Source organism: Cornus florida, unplaced genomic scaffold, assembly GCF_030987335.1.
Source record: "Cornus florida cultivar Cherokee Brave unplaced genomic scaffold, ASM3098733v1 CherokeeBrave_3.0.0_Hap2_Chr02, whole genome shotgun sequence".
Taxonomy (NCBI): Eukaryota; Viridiplantae; Streptophyta; class Magnoliopsida; order Cornales; family Cornaceae; genus Cornus; species Cornus florida.
Genome location: NW_026775572.1, coordinates 27,302,018 through 27,323,792, shown reverse-complemented (window position 1 = coordinate 27,323,792; position 21,775 = coordinate 27,302,018). Strand labels below are relative to the sequence as shown.

The 21,775-nt window shown below is 34.5% G+C and overlaps 1 protein-coding gene across 2 annotated transcripts; it reads right to left on the bottom strand.

Annotated features, from left to right (window-relative positions):
* Nucleotides 1-1,381: 1,381 nt before the first annotated feature.
* LOC132294430 (KH domain-containing protein At1g09660/At1g09670) lies at nt 1,382-12,921 on the bottom strand. Of its 2 annotated transcripts, none has more exons than XM_059792281.1 (7): nt 12,504-12,919; nt 11,732-11,817; nt 6,132-6,277; nt 3,723-3,860; nt 3,516-3,632; nt 1,981-2,124; nt 1,382-1,851 (listed from the first exon to the last, which is right to left on the bottom strand). In XM_059792281.1, exons 1-7 carry the CDS (start codon nt 12,602-12,604, stop codon nt 1,705-1,707), a joined length of 879 nt encoding a protein of 292 aa, XP_059648264.1. In that variant the 5' UTR covers nt 12,605-12,919; the 3' UTR covers nt 1,382-1,704. The 2 variants fall into 2 exon arrangements, with proteins under 2 accessions (XP_059648264.1, XP_059648265.1); XM_059792282.1 differs by having other exon boundaries at nt 1,775-1,851; nt 1,938-2,124; nt 12,504-12,921.
* Between the last annotated feature and the right edge of the window lie 8,854 nt (nt 12,922-21,775).

The following is a 21,775-nucleotide window of genomic DNA, read 5'->3' as shown; positions in this document are numbered from 1 at the left end:
ACAAATTTTATAAAATGACTTTAAAGACCCTCGTCAAACCACAGCTCTCTCAATGGCATTTGTATTATTCCACATTATTCTCGTCATAACAACATCAATTTGGCAAGCTCAAAGCTCAACAAGTAAACTTTTATCACACCTTAATAACAATTGCACAATTATAAGCAAAAAAAATATATATATATATATATATATACACACACATATATTGTAATAGGCATGTAATAGTAACAACTCTTCCGCTTACTTTCATTCATTTGGGACTAGCTTTCCAACTTAATTAATTAAGACCCTTCCATCATTAATTCTTTAATCATTTAAATTTTTAATTACTTGCACAAATTCTAGTATTTCATTTATGGAACAAATCTAGTTCAAAAGTAAACAAGGAACTAATTCAACCATCCAATAATACATAAGGAACGCATCCAACAATGATATAAATATCATTGCATAATTAAAACATTAACTAAAACTGTAACCCCACGGACCTCCTTATAACTAACAAATAATAATAACAATTATAATGATAATTAGGTAATCAACATCCCGCACACCCAAAGACAAATTCAATCAATTTATGCAACTTCTCCTATCACATTCACCCACCAACATTCTAGGTCAGGAAGGTCCATTTAACATGACTATCACTTCATTGATCAATTCAAGTCTATTACACTAATGATCTAACTATTTTATTTACAAATTAAGAGGTACCAAATTCATAAACTTAAAAGTTCTTCCCTGTGGCTTATTAACATAATTTTAACCAATCAAACACTCCACATTATATATATATATAATATTCTGTGAAAAACTAGGCTACTTGACAACTAATAACAGATTCATGTACACACATATACTAATCATCTCATGGATCCAACACTAGACCGGTACCATACTCACTCGCATCCCACAAGCGTAATCATTAGTTCCGTCTACGTGACCTAACTTCTTATTAGGCTGAGTATAATTTTTCATTCCATTCTATTCTCATTCTAAGTTGCATTTGGTATGCAGGAATGGAATGAATAGAGTGCATCCCAATGAAAACTACATTACATTCCATTCCAGCACGCCATTCCATTCCATTCTAAGTTGCATGCCATTCCATTCCATTCCAGCACGCCAAACGCAGGCTAAGTGCATCCCAATCAAAACTACATTTTCCGATGGCTACACCTAAAAACATAAATAGCTACCTCATTCCCAGATCTACACACCAAGACTCCAAATAATCAATGAATTAGAGAATGGGTTTCTGAAATTAAGCACCAAAATCTTCCATTCTCGTGGGTTTCTTTTTTTTTTTTTGTAGAACTTAACATTGAATAATATTATTATAAAAGGACATTTTTCATGGCATTGCAGCTATTAAGAATGTGCCAAAATCAAATATAGAATTAAAAGTTGCTAAAACCAAAACAACGAAGTTGGACCTCAAAATCAATGATACATGAAAGAATGTATGATTACAGATAAATATGAAATATTATTGAACAGAACAGAACACAACACAAGTTATGAAGCAGATTCCTCCCTAATACACCACAACGTCAAATGCCCCCCATGCAAGCTAAGAAGTTTTTTCTACAAACTGTTTTATGACGCAGTTTCTTGTGGGCAGTATTCACCTCGGAAACCGTTGGAAACAACCAGCTGCTAGCAGTCCAGCAATTGTATAGATCTTTCATCATATAGGTGTTATTGTCCTGTCTTCGCTCGTTTCATTCCTATGCTGTTAAACGGAGACATGCTCGGGCTCATGCTTGGGCTTTCTTCCCTTAGTGTGCCATTTAGCATAGCCAGCTCTCTGAGTTGTTGCTTCTTGTAGTGATCCATGGTTTCATCCTACACACACACACACAAATATATTTATATATATATATATATATATAAAGACAGATGAATAAGAAGTCTAGAGAAAGTGGACTAACAGTACCAAATGGCTGCAAGGTTAATCTAATTCATATTTCATACCACAGGCTTCAATAGGTTTTCTAGCACCGCCACTGCATGATTCAAGCGTGAAGTTATTATATCCTCTGGAAATTCAGCTTCCACCAACACATGTAGAGGCTCATTGAGGTGCTCATATCCAGGTTTATCCTTTAATTTCTCCTCCTGTGAGAGAGAGAGCAGAGGTCTAGTGTGAGAAATTATTAGGCATGTCAACACTCAGAGCCAGATGGACATCATAGAAAAGGAGAACATACAACAAATAACTACTATATAGATGATTGATAATAAATATTAAAACATTTAATTTTCCAGGAAAAAAAATCAAAACATTTTGCTGCTAACAAAATCAATCAACCACTTGATAATGCCATTCTGAGTTGCCAGGCAATGCAGCTCCGCTATTACAACTAATAAAAATTGATGAAGATAACGATGATGAAGAGTAGAGATTTCAGTAGATATACCACAGGGCTCCATCAAACTGACAAATACATTAATACAAGATATGAATTTCAGGGGGAAAAAAGTGCAAGGAAATGGATGTTGATTGTTTTCATTATTATACACTTACACATTAAAAGATATAATTTTATTATACACTTCTTGCAAATAATGCTGAAAAGTATCATGTACCCAGTCTGCTCCTCCTAAGTCCTAACACCCTCGATACTGGGTAAGGGCAAAAAATGTAAAAAAATGACACTGGGAAAGTTTAGTCGATCTTCATTGTGTTGGAAAAAGGAAGCCAGAATTCTAGTATTTCATTGGTCCCTGTAGATAAAGCAACTGAATTTTGCTTTTTGCTGAACCATTAGACTAGTGATTCACCAAGGAAATGGCCAAGAATTAGAAAAATCGAATCGAACAGGACACTTGCGAATGCGCTTACATTATGAAGCATAAATAATTCTGTGTTTTCCTTTGTTTAGTTTCTTATGAAAATAATCGCGAATCTAAATTGGAGTGCTGTGACACTAGTGACACAACTTTTAAACTATATTTGAGTTGACATTGAGCAGCAATAAATTTTAAACTATAAGTCTTTCTACCCGTGAAAACAAGACCATTTATCATTCCAAAATTGTGTATATCCATTAGTGTTGATCAAGTGAGTTAACTTCCAAAATTATATACATGTGAAGACAGGAAGTTTGCATATAAATATGGAACGGAGACGCGCATCACTACCATATAAACGTGGACAAAAGCTATTTGGCATCACCAATAATATAGCAATCCCTTACTTCAGAAGATTGAATTACAAGATAAACATCAGAAGAAACATTAATCAACTTAAATTTTAAATATCAATAATGAATCATAATACTCAACAAGCAAGTGAAAAACAGAATCACTTCGATGTGAACTCAAACTTATCAATATCCACAAGCAAAAATGCACATGAACAAACTTTAGACCGATAAAACTCCATATAAGTATTCCAAAGTGTTCATTACTCACTCAAGTTGGTTTTGTTGACAGTCTAATTACCAGTAGTTTACTTGAAGTGATATGTTTTACCAAAAATCGTGGTGAGAAGAAAATCTTAGTACCTTAACTGAATCTTTCACTGAGCCCTGACCTCTTATATATACTCTACATTCTGTCATGGCTTCAACCCTTTTCAGGGAGTTCCCACGTGGTCCCAGTATTCGGCCTACAAAATTAAACTGCCACGCTTTTGAGTTAGAGAAAATGGAAGAAAAGAAAGATGAATGAAAAAATAACTCCCAGTTATTGCAAATAACAACTTTACTTACATTTGGGAACTTGTCCACAGGAACATCAAGTCTGATGATTCGCTTTACAACAGGATTGTTGGTTGGGATTCCTGGTACTCCATGCCAACCGATAGAGGAAGCTTGAAAAGGAGCCATTCTTTGGTGAACTCCATTTTCCTGGAGCAACATTTACCATTTCACTTAAGTTTGAAGAAAGGCAATCAGTCAACTGGACATGAAAAGAAAAATTTTAGTTCAGCCATGCACACAGGATTTATCGCCGCGGGGGAGATGGTTAATGTTGTTTCCATTCCCTCTCCAATCCTCAGATCCAGTCACAGAAATAGAAATGATATCTTTATTCATAGATTATTGTAGACTGTGTTATTATAACCATTTTGTTTATATAGGTTTTCTTTGCCAGTTGAGAATCAGATGATATGGACATGTCGTCTCACATTCAACTTTGACCTAGCAAGCTACCACAAGCATACGTAAATTGTAAACCCACTTCTCAACATACTATTACTTTCAAGTTTAGCTTGTGAATTTTATTCATCAATGCATGACATATACCGTGTGTCTGTAATCATGCAGTACTTGTAGTTTCCAATGTACAGAGGAATACAAATAACCATCGACTTCTAGTATATAACAAGAAAAATCAATAAATATCACAATGTAATGACATTCCTTAGAAATCATAATTACATTTTTAAGCTTCCATAAAGCTGAGGAACTTCTAAAACTTCTAAAGCAGTGAAGACGGTGCCTCATTTTAATTATTGTCCTACTCAGAAGGAGAGAAATTGAAGAAAAAAATTTAGGATTACCGTAGGTACCCAAATAAATCTAGAAGGCAAGATATTCAAATGATGTTTTCTCTATTTCTTGACATAGAGAAGGCAGCTTTTTCCCCCTTCACTCTTGATTGGCTGCTTTTCTTGGCTTTTGTGCGAAAAGACTTGTATATATTAAGGGATATGAGCTTCACCCTTCCTTCCTTCGATAATAACTGTTTCTAATGAATCAATACGGTAACCCAAATAAGTCTATAAGGCATGTTATTAGAATGATGTTTTCTCTTTTTCATGGCATAGATAAGGAGGCCCTTTTCCCCCCTTCACTCTTGATTGGCTGCTTTTATTGTCATTTGTGCGAAAAGAGTTGTATACTATTAAGGGAGATGAGCTTTCACCCTTTCTTCCTCCAATAATAACTGTTTCTAATGAATCAATATCGTGAACTGACTGACCAAAAGTAGCAACTAAATGATGAAATTGTTAAAACAAAAAAGGAAACGAACATTACACGGTGCCCTAAAAAGCCAATCAAACATGAGTAATATCTGTCAGAGTTACTAAAAGAAGCCTTCTTAAACTGACAAACAAGGAAAGCTATGACTAAGCTCTACAGCTATAAGTTTTAATAAACCCTTTTTGTAAGAAGTAGTTGTCACTACCTTATATTAACATGATACATATATCTATATAAGTTTTGTCGATCAAGGAATTTATAAACAAATGTCAGTTTAAGTTGAATTGCAGTCGTATCCTGTAATATCCAAAGGATATCATTTCATATGCTAGATGTATACATTTTTATGAAAAAGTGCAAGACCCATAACAAAGAAAACGCATTAGTGATTATACAAAAGAATCATCTATTTAGTGTGTGTACATGTACTTGTGTATATGTATATGTGCGTGTACTTGATGTCGAAATGCTAAGTTAGAAATTGGATCAATCCAGGAATGTCTTTTTTCTTCAACCTGATGAAGACGTCTGTGATTGTTTAATCATCAAAACACTACATTAGAAATTGGATCAATCCAGGAAAGTCATTTTTCTACAACCAGATGACCTTCTATAGTTGGGTAATCAACTGAGCGATTTCAAAGAAACACTCCCACAAGGTACAGTTACGGGCAAAGAATCCCATTTTGTACTTTGTAGACCATTAGTTTTAGTATTGGTAATTTACTTTTCATAACCAACAAGAGAAGAGTATCTAATATTTTTAAATATATAATTTAGAAATATCTGGCTTCAATAAAACTGCAGAGCTCACTGACAGCAAATGATATTTCTGCGGCTTGATAACTCTCCCAGCCACCAAGAAAACCCATTTAATTTCATCTTGTAGATCATCGATGAAATTTCAATAAATTGATTCTTTTCTAAATAACTAACATGCTAAGATTTTTCCCTGATGATACAGGAAAAACCACTGCATGGTCCCATTTCACAACAAAAATTTTATTTGCATAAATGAGACGAATGACTGACCCATAAATGCGGGCAGATCAATCAATCACTCCTGTAAACTGTTTTTGACAGCATATTTAAAGCTAGTCATGATGTGATTAGATAATGGAATTCATTGTCCAAGTAAAGTTGTAACACATTGCAGAATGAAACTCCAAGAGAAATACAAAAGACCATTACCTCCGTTTGCATAGCAGACCATCCCTCCATATCCATTGGTCCACCATTTGTTTGTTGACCTGATGACCTAAATGGGTGCTCAGGACCAATTCTTGCACGATCCACAAAACTTTGATTGGACATCAATCCTGATACCCGCGCGATTTCTGCATTAAGATGAAAAGACCAACAATGCAATTAAATATTAAGTGTGGATTACTATAAACATAAAACTGCCGATGGTTTGGTGTTCACAGCTAAGCTCTTTTCAAGAGAATTCTACTTCCAGCATTAGATGCTGGCATAATGTATGAGCACCAGCAAACACCAATGAGAGTCCTCTGATACTGATTGGAATTGCAGGAGAAAGTTTCGATACTGACTGCAAAAGGCATCAGCCAATAAATTACTTGGTACCATCCAGGTATTTGGCGCCATTTGCAACAATGCCTTGAGAATTTTTGGCATATTTGACGAGTGGCATCTTTGGCATCGTCTAATACTTACGAGTACGGAGAGAAAGAAAAAATAAAAACCCGTAAATGTACAATCACTTGAAAGAACAAAACATCTGATTCGGGAGGACAAGTCCTATATTATGACATGAAGTACAGATATGAAAGAGGATCTCAGAAATGGGAGTAATGAACATTTATCAATGATCACGACGGTCTACTAGGAGAAGAAGGTATAGCTATTATGAAATCTTTTTACGCAGGAAGCAACTTTTAGCTTCCTCTTAACTTGGCAATAAAACCCTTCATCAAACAAACTATCGCAAATAACCAAAAAATCCACAAAAAGAAGGGAAAAAAGAAAAGAGAATAATATAGAACAGATTATGAGCAAAGGAAAAAAAATAATAATAAAAGAAATAAAAAATGTAAAATTCTAAAATAGAAATACTTGGGAGACATTGTATTAGTGTAAACGAGCCTGTTATCAGAGGGATCCATCCCACATCCGATAAGGATGGAGAGAGGCCTGGGTTTAAAAGGGCGGGTAGGCTGCACAACCTAAGAACTTAAGCTTTTGGGTCGGATGTCAAGGGGCTGACCCGTTACAATGCCAAGCACCCACACGAAGGTGTCTAGGTCATTATGAGTCGCTGCTTGTAGGGTGGACGGGTAGGCAAGATGGCCCGTTGATGACGAGGTCATCACGGTTTTGGGTGGGGAGGATCTTGGGCTTAAAAGGGGTCCGTCCCATATCAGATGGGGATGGGGAGGATCTTGGGCTTAAAAGGGCGGTAGGGTTGTAGGCAGCACCACCTAACAACTTAAGCTTTTAAGTCGGATGGCAAGCATACGACCTGTTACACCTGTCCTCTGCCAAAAACACAAACAATAAAGTGATGCATATAACTAAATTAACACTTAAAGTGATGCAACATCAGACAATAAATTTCTTTTTGTTTGAAAAAAAAATTTTGAAATTCTAAAGAGAATTTCTAATTTAATTGTATTCTCCTTCCTTTTACTCTCTTTTTTTTTTTTCTTTTTTTTGTTGTTGTTGTTGAAAGAAATCTATTCATATTGAAAATGATCCAAGGCCTGAGAATATGTATCCTTTTTCTTTTTACAAAGCATCTGATCGGAAGTTTTAGCGAGATATGTTTTTCAGGTCATTCGGAACTTGGGGTGCATGATAGACACAGAATATTTTTGTGCATAATGAGTGATTCTACATTCATCTCTTCCATAACTAGGAAAATTTGCTCTTGCCATCAGGGAAATTGTTGGTAGCCTGAAATATCTGGTAACAAGATAAGAGCACATTTTGTGGTTGTGGTGCTGCACATAGTGCTACACTGGCTAGGATATATGCTTCCTGCCTTTCTTTCAGAAGTGGTAAGATGTCTAAAATATATAGGCTTTCTGTATCCCTTTCATTATCGGTATGATGTACAGAGAGTGAAGTACTACAGGGATGTAGTCTAAGATCAGAATCTAATGATAAGGAGAGGCATTAAAAACACCCTGCACTTCTAGCATAAAACCAACGTCACCCTGTTAAGCTGCAGACCGAACCTTGTATCTACCGAATTCTGCACAACTGGGAAAATATCGATGCCTGTTTTTGTTTTGCCACAGTTTAAAAAAATAAAGAAAGAAAGAAAGAATAAATTCTTACTCATCTCTAAGGGCCTCTCTAATAACTCTGAAGAGTCATGACTAATATAAGCCGACTAATGGTGACCTTCTCATAGTTGTTCGTTAGTAACAGTGCTTGTAAAGCTAAAGACTGCATCCTTAATCTGCTCCTCCCCCCTGAAATATGGTTTGTCGTTCATGAAGCATTTGCTATCTGATGAAAAACGTTAGCACTCTAATGCCCTTCCTAAGCTAGATAACTCCATTCTTTGTCACCAACTAATATTTGTTTAGTTCACTGATTTATTGTATTCCTGTTATTTTTTCCTTGTCCGAATGGTGATCTCATGCCAAGAAAACCCTCCCCATTACTCAGTCCATTTGGTCTTCTGATCTTCTCTAGCACCCCTGCCCTTGACACCTTCAAATGATTACCAATTACCACTAGTTGTATCAATTTTTAAATCCTTACATAGTGCCTCATGGTTCTTACCAAAAGATTTTTAAAAGAAAAATAAAATTACTGTTTCTTCAATCTCAAAAGAACCCTCAGACTGTGTTTGAGGAATGAATTGGAGGAAGGACAAGGGAGAGGTAGATAAATTTTCAGGCCCTGTTGGCGTGGCTTCCAGGGGCTCCAAAACGGGCTTCTAAGATCTGGAAGGCATTCCACAAAAATGTGCATGTTTGGTAATTTTTTTGAAACGGGCTTCCTTAAGAAGCCAAGGTCTTCAAAAGTCCGTTCAACAGAAGCCACAAAAAGAGGCTTTTGAAATCAATTTCTTGGGAAGCTGATGGGAGATTAAGTGATAAATATTGTGATCACAATTTTGACCCTACAAATTATAAAATATTTCCCAAATTAACCTTCTTTCTCCATTTTATTACTGATAGAAGGAAGCTGTGTCTTCTGGGGATGACGACCTAGCTGCTAGAGGAGACTTTCACCAGAAGGCTGCTCTTCCTTTTCGCCGTAGTTTCGCCAGTGGGGGCTGCTCTTCCTTCTCTCCGTAGTTTTGCCGAAGCAGCCCACAAGTTCAAAGATTTCGATGAATGCGTAAAAATTACGTGGTTAGGGTTTTGACGACCGATCATATTGATATATGAAATTGGGGGAGAGGCATGCAAAGAATACCCTTTCGTATTATCCTCCAATTTCATATTAATTTGAATGATTGCTGAATGTTATGGCATTAAGAGTGTAAGAAAAAGATAAAATTGAGTGTTGGTATTCTTCATCAATTCTAACCCTTGCTGCCCTGTAGTTGAAGAATCCTATTTGGATCAATGTTTCTATATGTTTATTTCTATCTCTGTAGAATTTCTTGGGATCAAGGTCTCTTATGGTCATCTCTAGAATGAAGAATTTCTGTATGCTTTTTAGTTGAAGACTTAAGACTGGCATTCTTAACAATTACAATTTTAAAGCAATTTTAAAGGGTTTCTAATTCTCTAAATTTAGCTTGTAAAACTCTGATTAATTTTCCAAATCTGCAAGTTCTCTACACCTTTCATAGCTCTCTTGAGTTTTTTTTTATAAAAAAAAAAAAAAAAAACAATTTTCAGGAAATTCTCTACATTGTTCCTAAATTTCCAGGAAATTCTCTACATTGTACCTAATGTCCAGATGTAAGCATGCATGTATGTATAGCTTGTGTGTATTCCTTTATTTCATAATTAAAATACAATTTTATGTGTTTTTTGAAATGATAAAACTGGTGGTAGATTCAGTAATTTGTGTCAAAATGATGTAGATAAATATTAGTATGTCAGGGTATTAGTGTAAAATTGTAGATCATTTTGCAGTTACCAATACCATTCAAAAGTTAAATTAACTTAGGTTAACCAAACGCCTTTTTATTCTCAAATTGATTTTTACGAAGTCATTCTGGTAAGCCAATTAAGCCACGCCAAACACTACCTCAGTCATTTGGTAGGAAAGAAAGTTGAAATGAGACAGAAAGAGGGGTGTCGTAAATTCTTCTATGTCCACCGTTCTATTACTGACAAAAAGTGAGGGAGAAAAAAAAGAAAGGAAAGAAGGAATCTTTTACTTTTAAACTTTTACACTTCAAACAACACCCATATATTAATGTGTGAGGATAAAATGGTGAAATAGATAGGCCATGATCATTCATTGCAGAGAATTTTTGACATCCATTCGGTCCATAAACCTCCACAAATATTCAAACTCACTGGTCCTTAAGGCACTTACACAAACAAGTCACTGAAACTACCCTGTTACTACAGCAATCATTAAAGAATCTTGTGTCCATATAACCTAAGGCCTTCCACCGAAGCCAGTAACCTCATAGCAAAACAAAAACACCCTTCAAATGTCCGTCAACACCTCCTTATATACCATTTCCAGTTACATTATTGTAGCAAACTGCATCAACCTTCCATGATAAGAATATTCATTAGGAGAACAGCCAGCACGTATTGATTGAACATATTCCCTGACAACATGATTAACCTTGGAATATGACCCCCAAACAGAATAAATAAAATAAAATGAATAAAGGGAAACAAAACACAAAAAGGACAATACAAGTCCTATTTACGTTCCAATTAAGGATTTCTGAAGCCTTTGTAAACTTTTAAAATCTGCTTGAATTATATATATTTCTCATTGTCAAGTTCCTCTACTTCTCTTTATAGTGATGACCAACATAACGTCATTTGTCTCAAACTTGAAATGTTTCCAATCATGCACTTTACCCTTAGTCATGCGGTCCAACATGAAATAAATTTTAATAATATGCTTGACACGAGTTGGGCTAATAATAAAATTGGCTAATATAAATATATGCACGTGCCTGAAGTGTAGTAATTTTCCTTTTCGTTTTCCTTTCTCTTCCTTTTTGTGGCTGGGTGTGTCCTTTCTTTCTTTCTTTTAGTGGGGAGATGGGGGAAGAAGATGGTTTGCACGGAGGACAGCTCAAGGTTATATCCACGAGGCAACATGAATAATGGAGAGCAATGAAGTCAACTGTATGCATGTTGACTAAAGATAAATGGGTTAACCCGTTGCTAAGGCCACTTTGCCATTGATTTAGGAAGCATGTCTTGGAGGCTATTCGGCACAAAGTCAACACCATAAATATTTGGAAGTAGTGTAAGAAACCTTGATTGTTGGGTTACTTGGACATTTTCTTATCCTTTTTCTATGGTTGATTGATTAATAAATTTAGTATTTTTTCTATCTAAATTTATTTTCAGGGGTATTCAATCAGTGAACAAGGCATACTTGGCCAAAATTCGTGCAAGGCATGCACTATTTTCTAAGTATGTATACCAAATAGTCTTCTATGTATATAAAATAGTTTTCAAAATAAATGACAGGCATTAAAAATGAAAAAGTGTTTTCAAATTTATCACAAAACCCCAAACCAATATTTTAAAGATCAATTCAAATATGTATCTCGATAAGAAGACCAAAAGGAGAAAAACAAACAGTGATGGCGTAACCAAAATCCATAAACTACAGCATATACTACAAAAAAGGTGGATGGTGGATTTAAGAACCTTGATTCAGAAGCCTGCTGCATCCTGGCAAAATTTGCATAAATGGAGCCAACTTTTTCCTTTCCGCCAAGAGTTCTGCCAAATATCTGCCAGTGTTATACCAGCCAAATCACATTTAAAAGCCCAATACCCAATGAAAAGCAGCATAACTACTTGCACAGGAGAATGATTCTTCTAAAACACTTTACTAAGAACAAAACTACGAGCAAAAATAACTTTTGACAAAGGTTTAAATCTGGGCATATAAAGTAATTGGATATTTTCGATCTACACACTTAAATATCACCAACAACACAAATGTTTAGATCAAGCGGAATAAAATGGAATGCTTCATTAATGTGGTGCAGCAAAAATGTCATAAAAGTTCTAAAATTAAAATTTATTCCATCAGAAAGTAACAAATAGAACACATCAATAGCTCAATTATGACATTGGCCACATTGTCAACCCACGAAGATAAGCATCACAGTACTCTGTGACCTAATGAAGCAACACTCACCCATGTCTGAATGAATCTTCATCTCAAAGCTCGTAAACATTATAAACAACTGATATCAATAATGGTCAACCAGTATGCTCAAACATTGAAAAAAAAATTGAACTTTATAATAAGAATCACGATAATCATACAGAAACATTAACTGTATCATAAGGCAATCATCAGAACCAAGAAGAGGCACATAGGAGGAGCTCGATACAGATACAAATTTAAACAGATAAAATAAAGCAATCAAACACAACTGGGTTTAGATGTAAAGGAGTTGAGACAAACCTTTCAAGATCTGAGGGGAGAGAGGAAGACCTTTGGAGTGAACCATGGACTCTCGTGGGAGAGTACTGGAAGTAGCTTCCAGGTGGGATTCTATTGTCCATACCTAGATAGAAAAAGTGGGTAATAAACCCAGATTCAAGAAAAATCCAAAGTGGGTGTACACATGTATCTATATATGCTTCTACAGAGAGAGAAAAGGGGAGGGGAGGGGGTGAGAGTTTAGAGAGAGAGTAGAAATCTAGATTGAAGATGGAGGGAAATTGGGGGCAGTGTAAGGATTCAACCCCTTACTGGACTCTTCTTGGGGAAGTGAGGAGGTGAGGGGTCAGATAAGTGAGAAAATCCCCCAACAGAGGAGGACTCTGCGATTCCCTTATTTGCTGTGGCCTTTGTGGCTTTATGTCAAATCTTTTAATTTGACCAAAGGGCATTTGGCTTAGCAAACCTCTCAATTCTTAAAGATGTGGGGAGGGTTTCGACATGGCAAATGTGACTATGAACGACACATCCAACTATTTCATCATGACCTTTGAATTTGTTTTACCATTTGGATTAAATAAAATAAAATAAAATCTTTGAATTTGCTCTTTCTTTTTCTTTTCGTTTTTTTTCTTGTGATAATTATATATGGTCTTATGTTATTATTTGATATAAGTTAAAATTTACTCAAATTTTTAAAATGGTTTTTAGGTGTTAATAAAATTAAGTTTTATGTATTTTTTTAATTTTAACATTCAGTAGTCAAAAATATTAAATGAAACATATGTAACTTAAATTTTTAACAAAATTAAGTAACACCTATCATTTTAAAATATTTAAATTATATTATCAAATGTTAAATTGTATAATCAAATAAATGAAATTGTATTATCAAATGATAAATTGTATAATCAAATAAATGTCTTATTATCATCTCTAGCTTTTATGGTACCGATGAGTTGATAAATATTCTTAATTTCTATTGATGGTAACAATCTGTGTTTGTTTTTCATTCCAAGTAAGCAATTTTAACTTTTCGAGTGTCACTCTCTATATATGTGTTGTGTATTTTTTTTTTATATATATATATATACACATCTATTTTGTTGGTCTGTTTTGCCTTTGAGAATCCTCCTCCTTAATTTTCACTCAAAAAGGTACAATTTGTTTTCTTCAAGTAATTGAAGCTATAAATTTTTGTAGGTCTTTTTTAATTGAATTAAAATATTTTTTATTTTAAATTAAATTCAATTTTAAAATATAATTACATGTACCAAACATAAGGATATATTTCTTTACTCTTAAACAAGTTTTTGTGTATTCCAAGTTGAAGGCTGGAATTTTGCTTACTTTTGTTGCAATAAGATTGATGGTTAAGGAATTAAAGCGGTATAATTTTTTACTTGCAATTGAACCTTTCAACTACTTTTAAGATATTTCATTGATCTTAAAATAAGTTGAACGCTAGTGTTTCCTTAATATTGTTTTTTCCAAGTGGTCTGTTAAAGTGTTTGAGTTTATTGTCAGATGAAAATAATAAAATAATAATAATAATAATGGGAGTTCCCTTCCATCATTATTTGCTAATATCTTGAATTCTAATATTTATAAAATAATAATAATTATTATGGGAGTTTCATTCCATCATTATTTTCAAATATCTTGAATTCTAATAAAGGAAAATAATAAAGTGTTTAGGGAATGAAAGGAAATTAAAGTATTTTAATAAATTTAGTATCATACCCTTTTTTATAAATGTTGTCTTTCATAAGAATAAAGACAATTTTTATATTAATAAAGTTTCATTAAAAATACTAGTATTTTATTTCATTTTCTTCCATTTTTTTGAGGATAACAAAATCAAACACATGATGTATAGTTTGTATCATGTTTCATTTGCATTCCTTTCAAAATTCATACCACGTAATATTTCATTTCCCTTCATTGCCTTTATTTTCATTTCCTACCAATACTCTCCAACCAAGCTGGGCTGCCGTGTTTAGTAGGGTAGAAAGGAAAATAAATGATAAGATTAGTTAGAAGAGAAAATAAAATAAATAAAATGAGAGGATATTATTAACCACTTATCACTCTGCTTATCATATTTGGTTTATTAATAAAAGAAAATAAATTAAATGATAGCAAGGGGAAATGAAAGAATTTTAATGAATTTATTACCATACCCTTTTTCATAAATTTAAGGACAAATTTGGTATTAACAAAGTTTAATTAAAAATACTAGTAATTCCTTCCCCTCCTTCCATTTTCTCCCATTTTTCAGAGATAACAAAGCCAACGCAAGATGTATAATTTGTATTCTTCATAATTGCTCCGTTTTTTTTCTTTTCCTTTAAAAATTTATACCAAACATAATATTTCAATATTGCCTTCCATTACATTTCTTTTTCTTTTTCTTTCGATACCCTTCAACCAAGCTAAGTATTGTTTTCAAATATGCTTGATAAATAACAACAATCAACCAACCAAAAAAAAAAAACAACAACAACAATCAATTTTTTTTTTACCCCGGAAACAACAACCAATTACAGTAGCTTCATTTAACTCTGTGCAGTTATGATCATTACAATTCTTCCACGTTTCATCAAATACAATATAGTTTAGGCTTTTTACCTTATCTTGTTAGGTCATTCAGCTTAATTTTTTCCAGTCTTTATCATTGTTTCTTCACCCCAATTTTAAATAGATTTTTATTTGTTCTTTTACACATGTTCATGTACTATATTATTGATATATGTTGTGAATAAAAATGTCAATAAAGGTGGTTGGTTTTAGTCTCATTCATGTTTTACCTGAAAAAAGCTATAAAAATGTCAATTATGCCTGAATTACCATTTTACCCCACCAGAAATGTTTAAGTGTGGTGATATACATCTAATTTACTATCTTATCACACAAGAAATGAAAATTAAAAATAACACCCGTTGTAAAATGACAAATAAATTCCCAATGACAAAATAATAAAAAATAAATAAATAATATATAAAAAAAAATTGGGACTGCAAATATATGATGTGAAATTTATATAATCCATTTACATTTTGGGTTGAATTTAAAATTTTGACAATTTTGATCAACAAAGAAAGGTATATGGAGATTTCAAGTAAAAAAATGCAATTTTTTTTTGTCACTATTGTAACAGTCCGTAGGGATGTGTCTGTATATTTTTTAAAATAATACAAGGGAGTTTTGTGCAAAAATGGAAGTTTAAGGAAATTTTCTTGAAAGTTGAGGAAATTTTTGCACTTTGTCTTTCTTTTTTTTTAAATAAAAAAGACGATGAGAATTGTCTTTGAAAAAAAAATGCTCACACTCCACAATTATCTGAAAAAGTTCTCTTACACTTAGACAATATTGTCATTCTATTAATGAAGAAATCAAATGAAATGCAACCCCTACAAAATTTGTAACATTAATTTCATGTTCTTTATTACCAAACTGCACTTTTCACCCTTTAGAGATCATATTTGTATTACTACCAGTTATAACAATTTAAAGTTAAAATTTAAATGTCGAAGATTCCGCAGTATATATGAAAAAGATAAAACTTGTCCGCGGTTGAAGGGTAAAGTTCAAAAAATGGTCCTCCCATATTAAAAAATTGTGTAAAATATCGGTGTTATTTAATTGTGCATATAAATTTTTAACGTTGAAAATGTGTACAAATTGTTTCTAATAAATCTTCACAGTACTTTTTCTGTAAAAACCCAAAATACCCTTATATATCCTTAAAATTTGAAATCAATAATATATTTTCAATTTATATTTTGTCTTAAGGGCATTTTGGATATTTTTATTTTTAAATTGACAAAGTGTCCTTATTTGCTTAATTTAAAAAAGTAAAAGTTTTTTTTTCTTTTTTTCCAACACCAATGCGTTTGGTGTGCAGGAATGGAATATAATGAAATGTAAGTGAAAAAGTAATGAAAACAATAATGGAATATAATGATCATGTTCATTCTATTATTTTGTTGCAAATATGAAATCTATAGGATGGACTAATGTAAAATTTAGAAAGTAATAAATTTCAAATTGAATTTTTCAAAATACCCTTGTTAGCAACAAATAATTTTAATTGACAAAATAACATTATTCTATATATATATTTATTTATTTATTTAAGAAATGGTGACGATTGTTGATGTTGGTGGAAAACAACAGTGGTGTTGGAAGGCAGCACGGTGTTAGTAGAAGGCGGTGGCGGTGGCGGTGGTGGAGGCGATAATGGTGGAAAGCGTCAGTGGCGTAGGTGATGATAATGGAAGGCAGTGGCGATGGCAGTGGTGTGGTGGTGATAGAAAACAACAGTGGTGTAGGTGCTGGCGAAAAGCGGCAGTGGTGGAAGGCAATGGCGGTGGAAGACGATAGTGGAGGTGGCGGTGGAAAGTAGTGGCGGTGACAATGGAAGTTGATGTCAGTGGCGGTAGAGGTGGCATCGACGGTGGTGGTGGTGATGGAAGTCTGTGGCAGGGGTGGTGGTAGAAGGTGGTCGTGGTGATGGAAGCTGGTGAAGGTGGAGGTCGAGGTAATGGTGGTGATGAAAGTTGGTGGCGGTGGAAGGCATGGGAGGCAACGGATGCTTGATAGTGGTGGAAAGTAGCTACGGTGGTGGCGGTGGCAGTGACGGTAGTGAAAGTGGTGAAAAGTGGTAGTGGTGGTGGTGGCGATAGTGACAATAATGGCGGTGGAAGACAGTGGAGGTGGCGGTGGCTAAAAGCAGTGAAGGCGGCGACGATGTGTTGGTTGAAGGTTGCAACAATGGTAGCGGTGGCAGCAACGGTGCTATAATGCAATAGAGGTGGTGGTGATGGTGAAAGTCGGCGGTGAAAGGTGTTGGTGATGGTTTTTGGACTTAGAGCATAAGGGTTTTTTGGGAACTTGATTTATTTATTTATTTATTTGTTTATTAGGAATGGAATGACCATTCCATATGTTTAGTCGTGGAATGGATTTTCATTCAAATGGAATGGTCATTCCCACTTTAATATGTTTGGTTTGGGTTAATGGACTCAATTAAGAGGGAATACAAATGTTTTTTATTCCATTTCCATGTTTGATAGGTTAAATTGAAGTTAAGAATATATGGAATGCGCATTATTTGGGAATGACCATTCCCACAATTTCATTCATTATCATTAAAAATGGGATGAAGATTCCATTCCTGACTAGAATAGGATTAAAAAAATAATAATGACAAAAAAACCCATTCATCGTCTATTCCTGTCACATATTTGTTCTCTTCCAATCGGCCCCCTTCCTATATTTTCCCATCGACATCGGAGTTTATACTAAGACCTAAAACCACGACGACGAGAAAAGGTGCTGAAGCAAAAGAAGTAATCGAACCAGAAACCTTGGAAGTTTGGATCGGCACCTTCAACTACATCGACGTTGCCAATCTTTGGCCCCGATATCATATATGTTATACTCCTCTCCATAATCCATTCGTCTCTCTGTAATACCTCTAATTTTATAAAAGATAGTCCTGGTATTTCATTAATTGTTTAATTGGAATTTTAATGGTTTAATTGTTTAATTGCTTGTTTGTATGAATTAATTGTTATTATTTGACTTATTTGAATTATATTGTGATTATGTGAATTACTTGAATTATATTGTGATTATGTGAAGTACTTTAATAAAATTGTGATTATGTAAATTAATTGAGTTAATTGTGATCGTGACTTTTGAATTACTGGTGTTAATTAAATAGTTTGTTTTAACGATTTCGTTAAATTATATTATTTGATAAATTGGTAATTATTTAATTAAGTTAATTATTGAATTGTTTTGTGTCCACAATTTATTTATTTTACGTTGTGTAAGTTAGGGTTTTATGTCTCACATTGTAGCCGACTTATGGTTAGTATAGGAATTAGGTTTTGGTGATATATGAAGCTTATAAATACTATACGATATGTCAACTTAGGGTTTAAAAGACAGAATCTTTATTTCACATAGTGGAAAAAACAAAGAGTTACAGAGATGAATACAGAAAGAGATACAGAGATGAAGTATAGGGTTTTGCCTTAGGCTACGATTGAACCAAGGAAGGATTGAAGGGGTTGTACGTGTGTGGAACCAAGGAGAAATAGAGGGATTGATCGGTGATGGATTTGCCTGAAAATCTAGAAATGACAGTTAGAGATTTTAATCCAAAGTCTCAAAGGCAAGTCTCTATTCTTCTCTTTCCCTTAAACTCGTGATATATGCATGCTTAGATGGACTCCAGGAGTTTAATGAATGCTTAAACAATCTGTTATGCATGTTTAAATTGATAATTAATCTCGTTGAATGAAACTGATATACCAAAATTCTTTAGGTTTCTGTTAGTTGGTTTATTCTATAAACATGTTTAATTCTTACTTATTCGAGATCAACGATTCATATGGTTGCCTAGTAATTAATCTAGAGTGTTAAACGTACACTAGAACAATAATTTAAACCCATTACAGAGGCTTGGAGATCACCGGATTCGAAGGAGACAAGGTGAAAACAGACGACGGCTGCCAAGGGAGGGAGAACAGGCTCCCAAAACCCTTGGAGCCGGCTCCCAAAGAAGTGGAGCCGGCTCGTGGTTCCTTGGAGCAGGCTCTCAAGGTCCTAGAGTCGGTTCTAGGTGAATTAGAGAAGGCTCCAATGTTTAAGAGAGCCTGCTCCATTTTTAATGGTCCAATTTTGACACTCAGGGGCTGTTTGGACTGAATAGGTTTTTCTCGGTTAGTTTAAACTGTTTTAAATAGTGTATGGGACTGTACTATACCTATAACAGTAGGGGAAAACATTAATTCATAATTGGATTAAGGGATGGAGCGAGATGGGTTTAGGGAAAAACCTATAAACGGCACACTGTTGTGGTTAATTAACTTATGTGCTAGGTTTTGAGGCTTTTGTTGTATGTAAATTTTATACAGTTTAATTATGTTTAAACATAGTTATAAGCATAGTAACCTCTTGAAATCATCTATGCTTGGTTTGAAATAAATTGATACGCATATTCTGTTAATTGTGTCAATTACTGGATTATGTGGATGATTTAAATGCTATAACTCGTGTTAGCAATTTAAATATTCGGAAGGTGATTTTTAGGTTTTGTCATGAATGCTTAATGCCCTAATATATGTATTGAACTGTATTTATACATATCCTGGCTAGTGGTTGATAAGGAATAATTACTGTTTTAACAAGTATGTTATTTAGAGGATTATATGCACCGGTATGGGACGGTGGCATGCTAGGGATGGATTAGTAAAATACTAAATCCTACCTATTTTGGAATGAGTTGGATTAACTATAAAAAAGTTAAGTCCTACTTATATGGATATCTATGCACCGGTATGGGACGGTGGCATATTAGGGATGACTCAGTTCAAAACACTGAGACCTACCTATATTGGGGATGGATCAGTCCAGACACTAAGTCCTATCTATATTGAAATAAGATGGATTAACTACAAAAGTTAAGTCTTACTTATAACTAGGTGTTAGGTCAATAAACCTTTTGAATGACATGCTTGGAACGGACTTTATATATTTATGTTATGTTACTATGGTATGATCTTGAGTCTCAGGACCATGGTTAGGGTGCGTATATCGCCTAGGATGGATAGTTGGACAGAGGTGTTGTTCCCTGGTAGGTCTAGGTACATACGACCACATTATGTGCGATTTGCATGGTATATCTACTCAGGCTGAGACAGACCTATTGGACTAGTGAGCGTCCTATAGTGTGTACTTATACATATATGGACTACTCTAGATATTGTTGAGTTTATCTAGAATGTATCTGTGTATCGGGTTTATGTATGGATCGTAGTAGAACAGGACTTGCATGTGGGCCTGACTCACTCTCTTATTTTTCAGGTGTTCTTCAGTTCCAGGATTATAACTTGGACGTGCAGAGCAGATACAGACACTCACTCATCCGGTTATGTAGGATTACTTTCTATATTTAGCTTTGGACTTGGTTCAGTTATTCTCGTTACGATTTGAGATTTTATTAGGGGTCCACTAGATGGATTCCCGAGTTGTAAATAAATGGAGGTTTTGGATTATGGGTTTTATAATAATAACCATTGAGGATTTTGTAATTAGAATTCTTTCAGCTTTAATATTTATTTTTACATTCAATTTTGTATTTTGTGTTCGTTTTAAATATTAATTGTTTGGTATCTCTCGGATCTGTGTTCGGACTTGATCACCCGTGACTCTAGAATCGAGGGGTATCACACTCTCCCGCCCTCCCCCGGGCGCCTGCCATCATCATCTCCTTTATCGATGGTGCAATATACAAGAACACAATATAACCCAAACCTCTGCAATGAGCTCCTACAAGAAACCGCCTCCTTCCACCGTCTTCTTCTGCTGGTGGAGATAAATTCGACTTCCTCATCTTCAATAAATCTTTCAACGCCTCCTTTATCTCTTTTCTTTATTCATGTCTTCCTCCGTCAGAGGTAGATTCGCTGGCGGCAACACCTCCCATTTGCTCCAATCTTCAACCCTCGCATTCCTTACGCCTCGCACTTCTCTCTCTATCACTTGCCCCAATTTAAATTTTTGATGTTAATTTTTTAGTTAAATTTATTTATTTATGATAAACGGCAATTTGGAGAAAATAATATAAATACATTTCATTGCAACTTTTAAATTGGTCAAACCAAACACATAAATGAGAATTATCATTCCATTTTTTACACCATTCCACGTTTGCAACCAAACACTAAAATGAAATTAGTCATTCTATTCAATTACATTCAATTTTCATTCCATTATAAATTCCATTCCATCCTATTTCATTCTTGTGCACCAAATTAGCCCTAAATTGCATACAAAACAAATGAATGGTTTAATGCCTATCTAACTATTCATTTATTTAGTGTAATTTAAAGTGAGAATGACCATTCCATTAGAATGAAAATCCATTTCACAATTAAACCTATGGAATAACCATTTTATTCCCAAGAAACTTTTTGTTTTTTTAAAAAATCAACTTCTCAAAAAACCCTCATGTTCTAAGTCCAAATACCACAATTACCTTTCACCATAACCACCTCTGCCTTTCACTACCACCACCACTACTACCACCAACAACTTTACCATCGTCCACTGTTTCCCACCACCATCACCACCACCGCCTTTCCCCACTGACACTCTCTTCCTTTGCCGCAACTACCTTTTGCCACCACCGCATTTCACCACCGCTATTGCCATCACCATCGCTATCGCCACCGCCACCATCGCCTTGCACCAGCGTTGTAACCATCACCACCGCC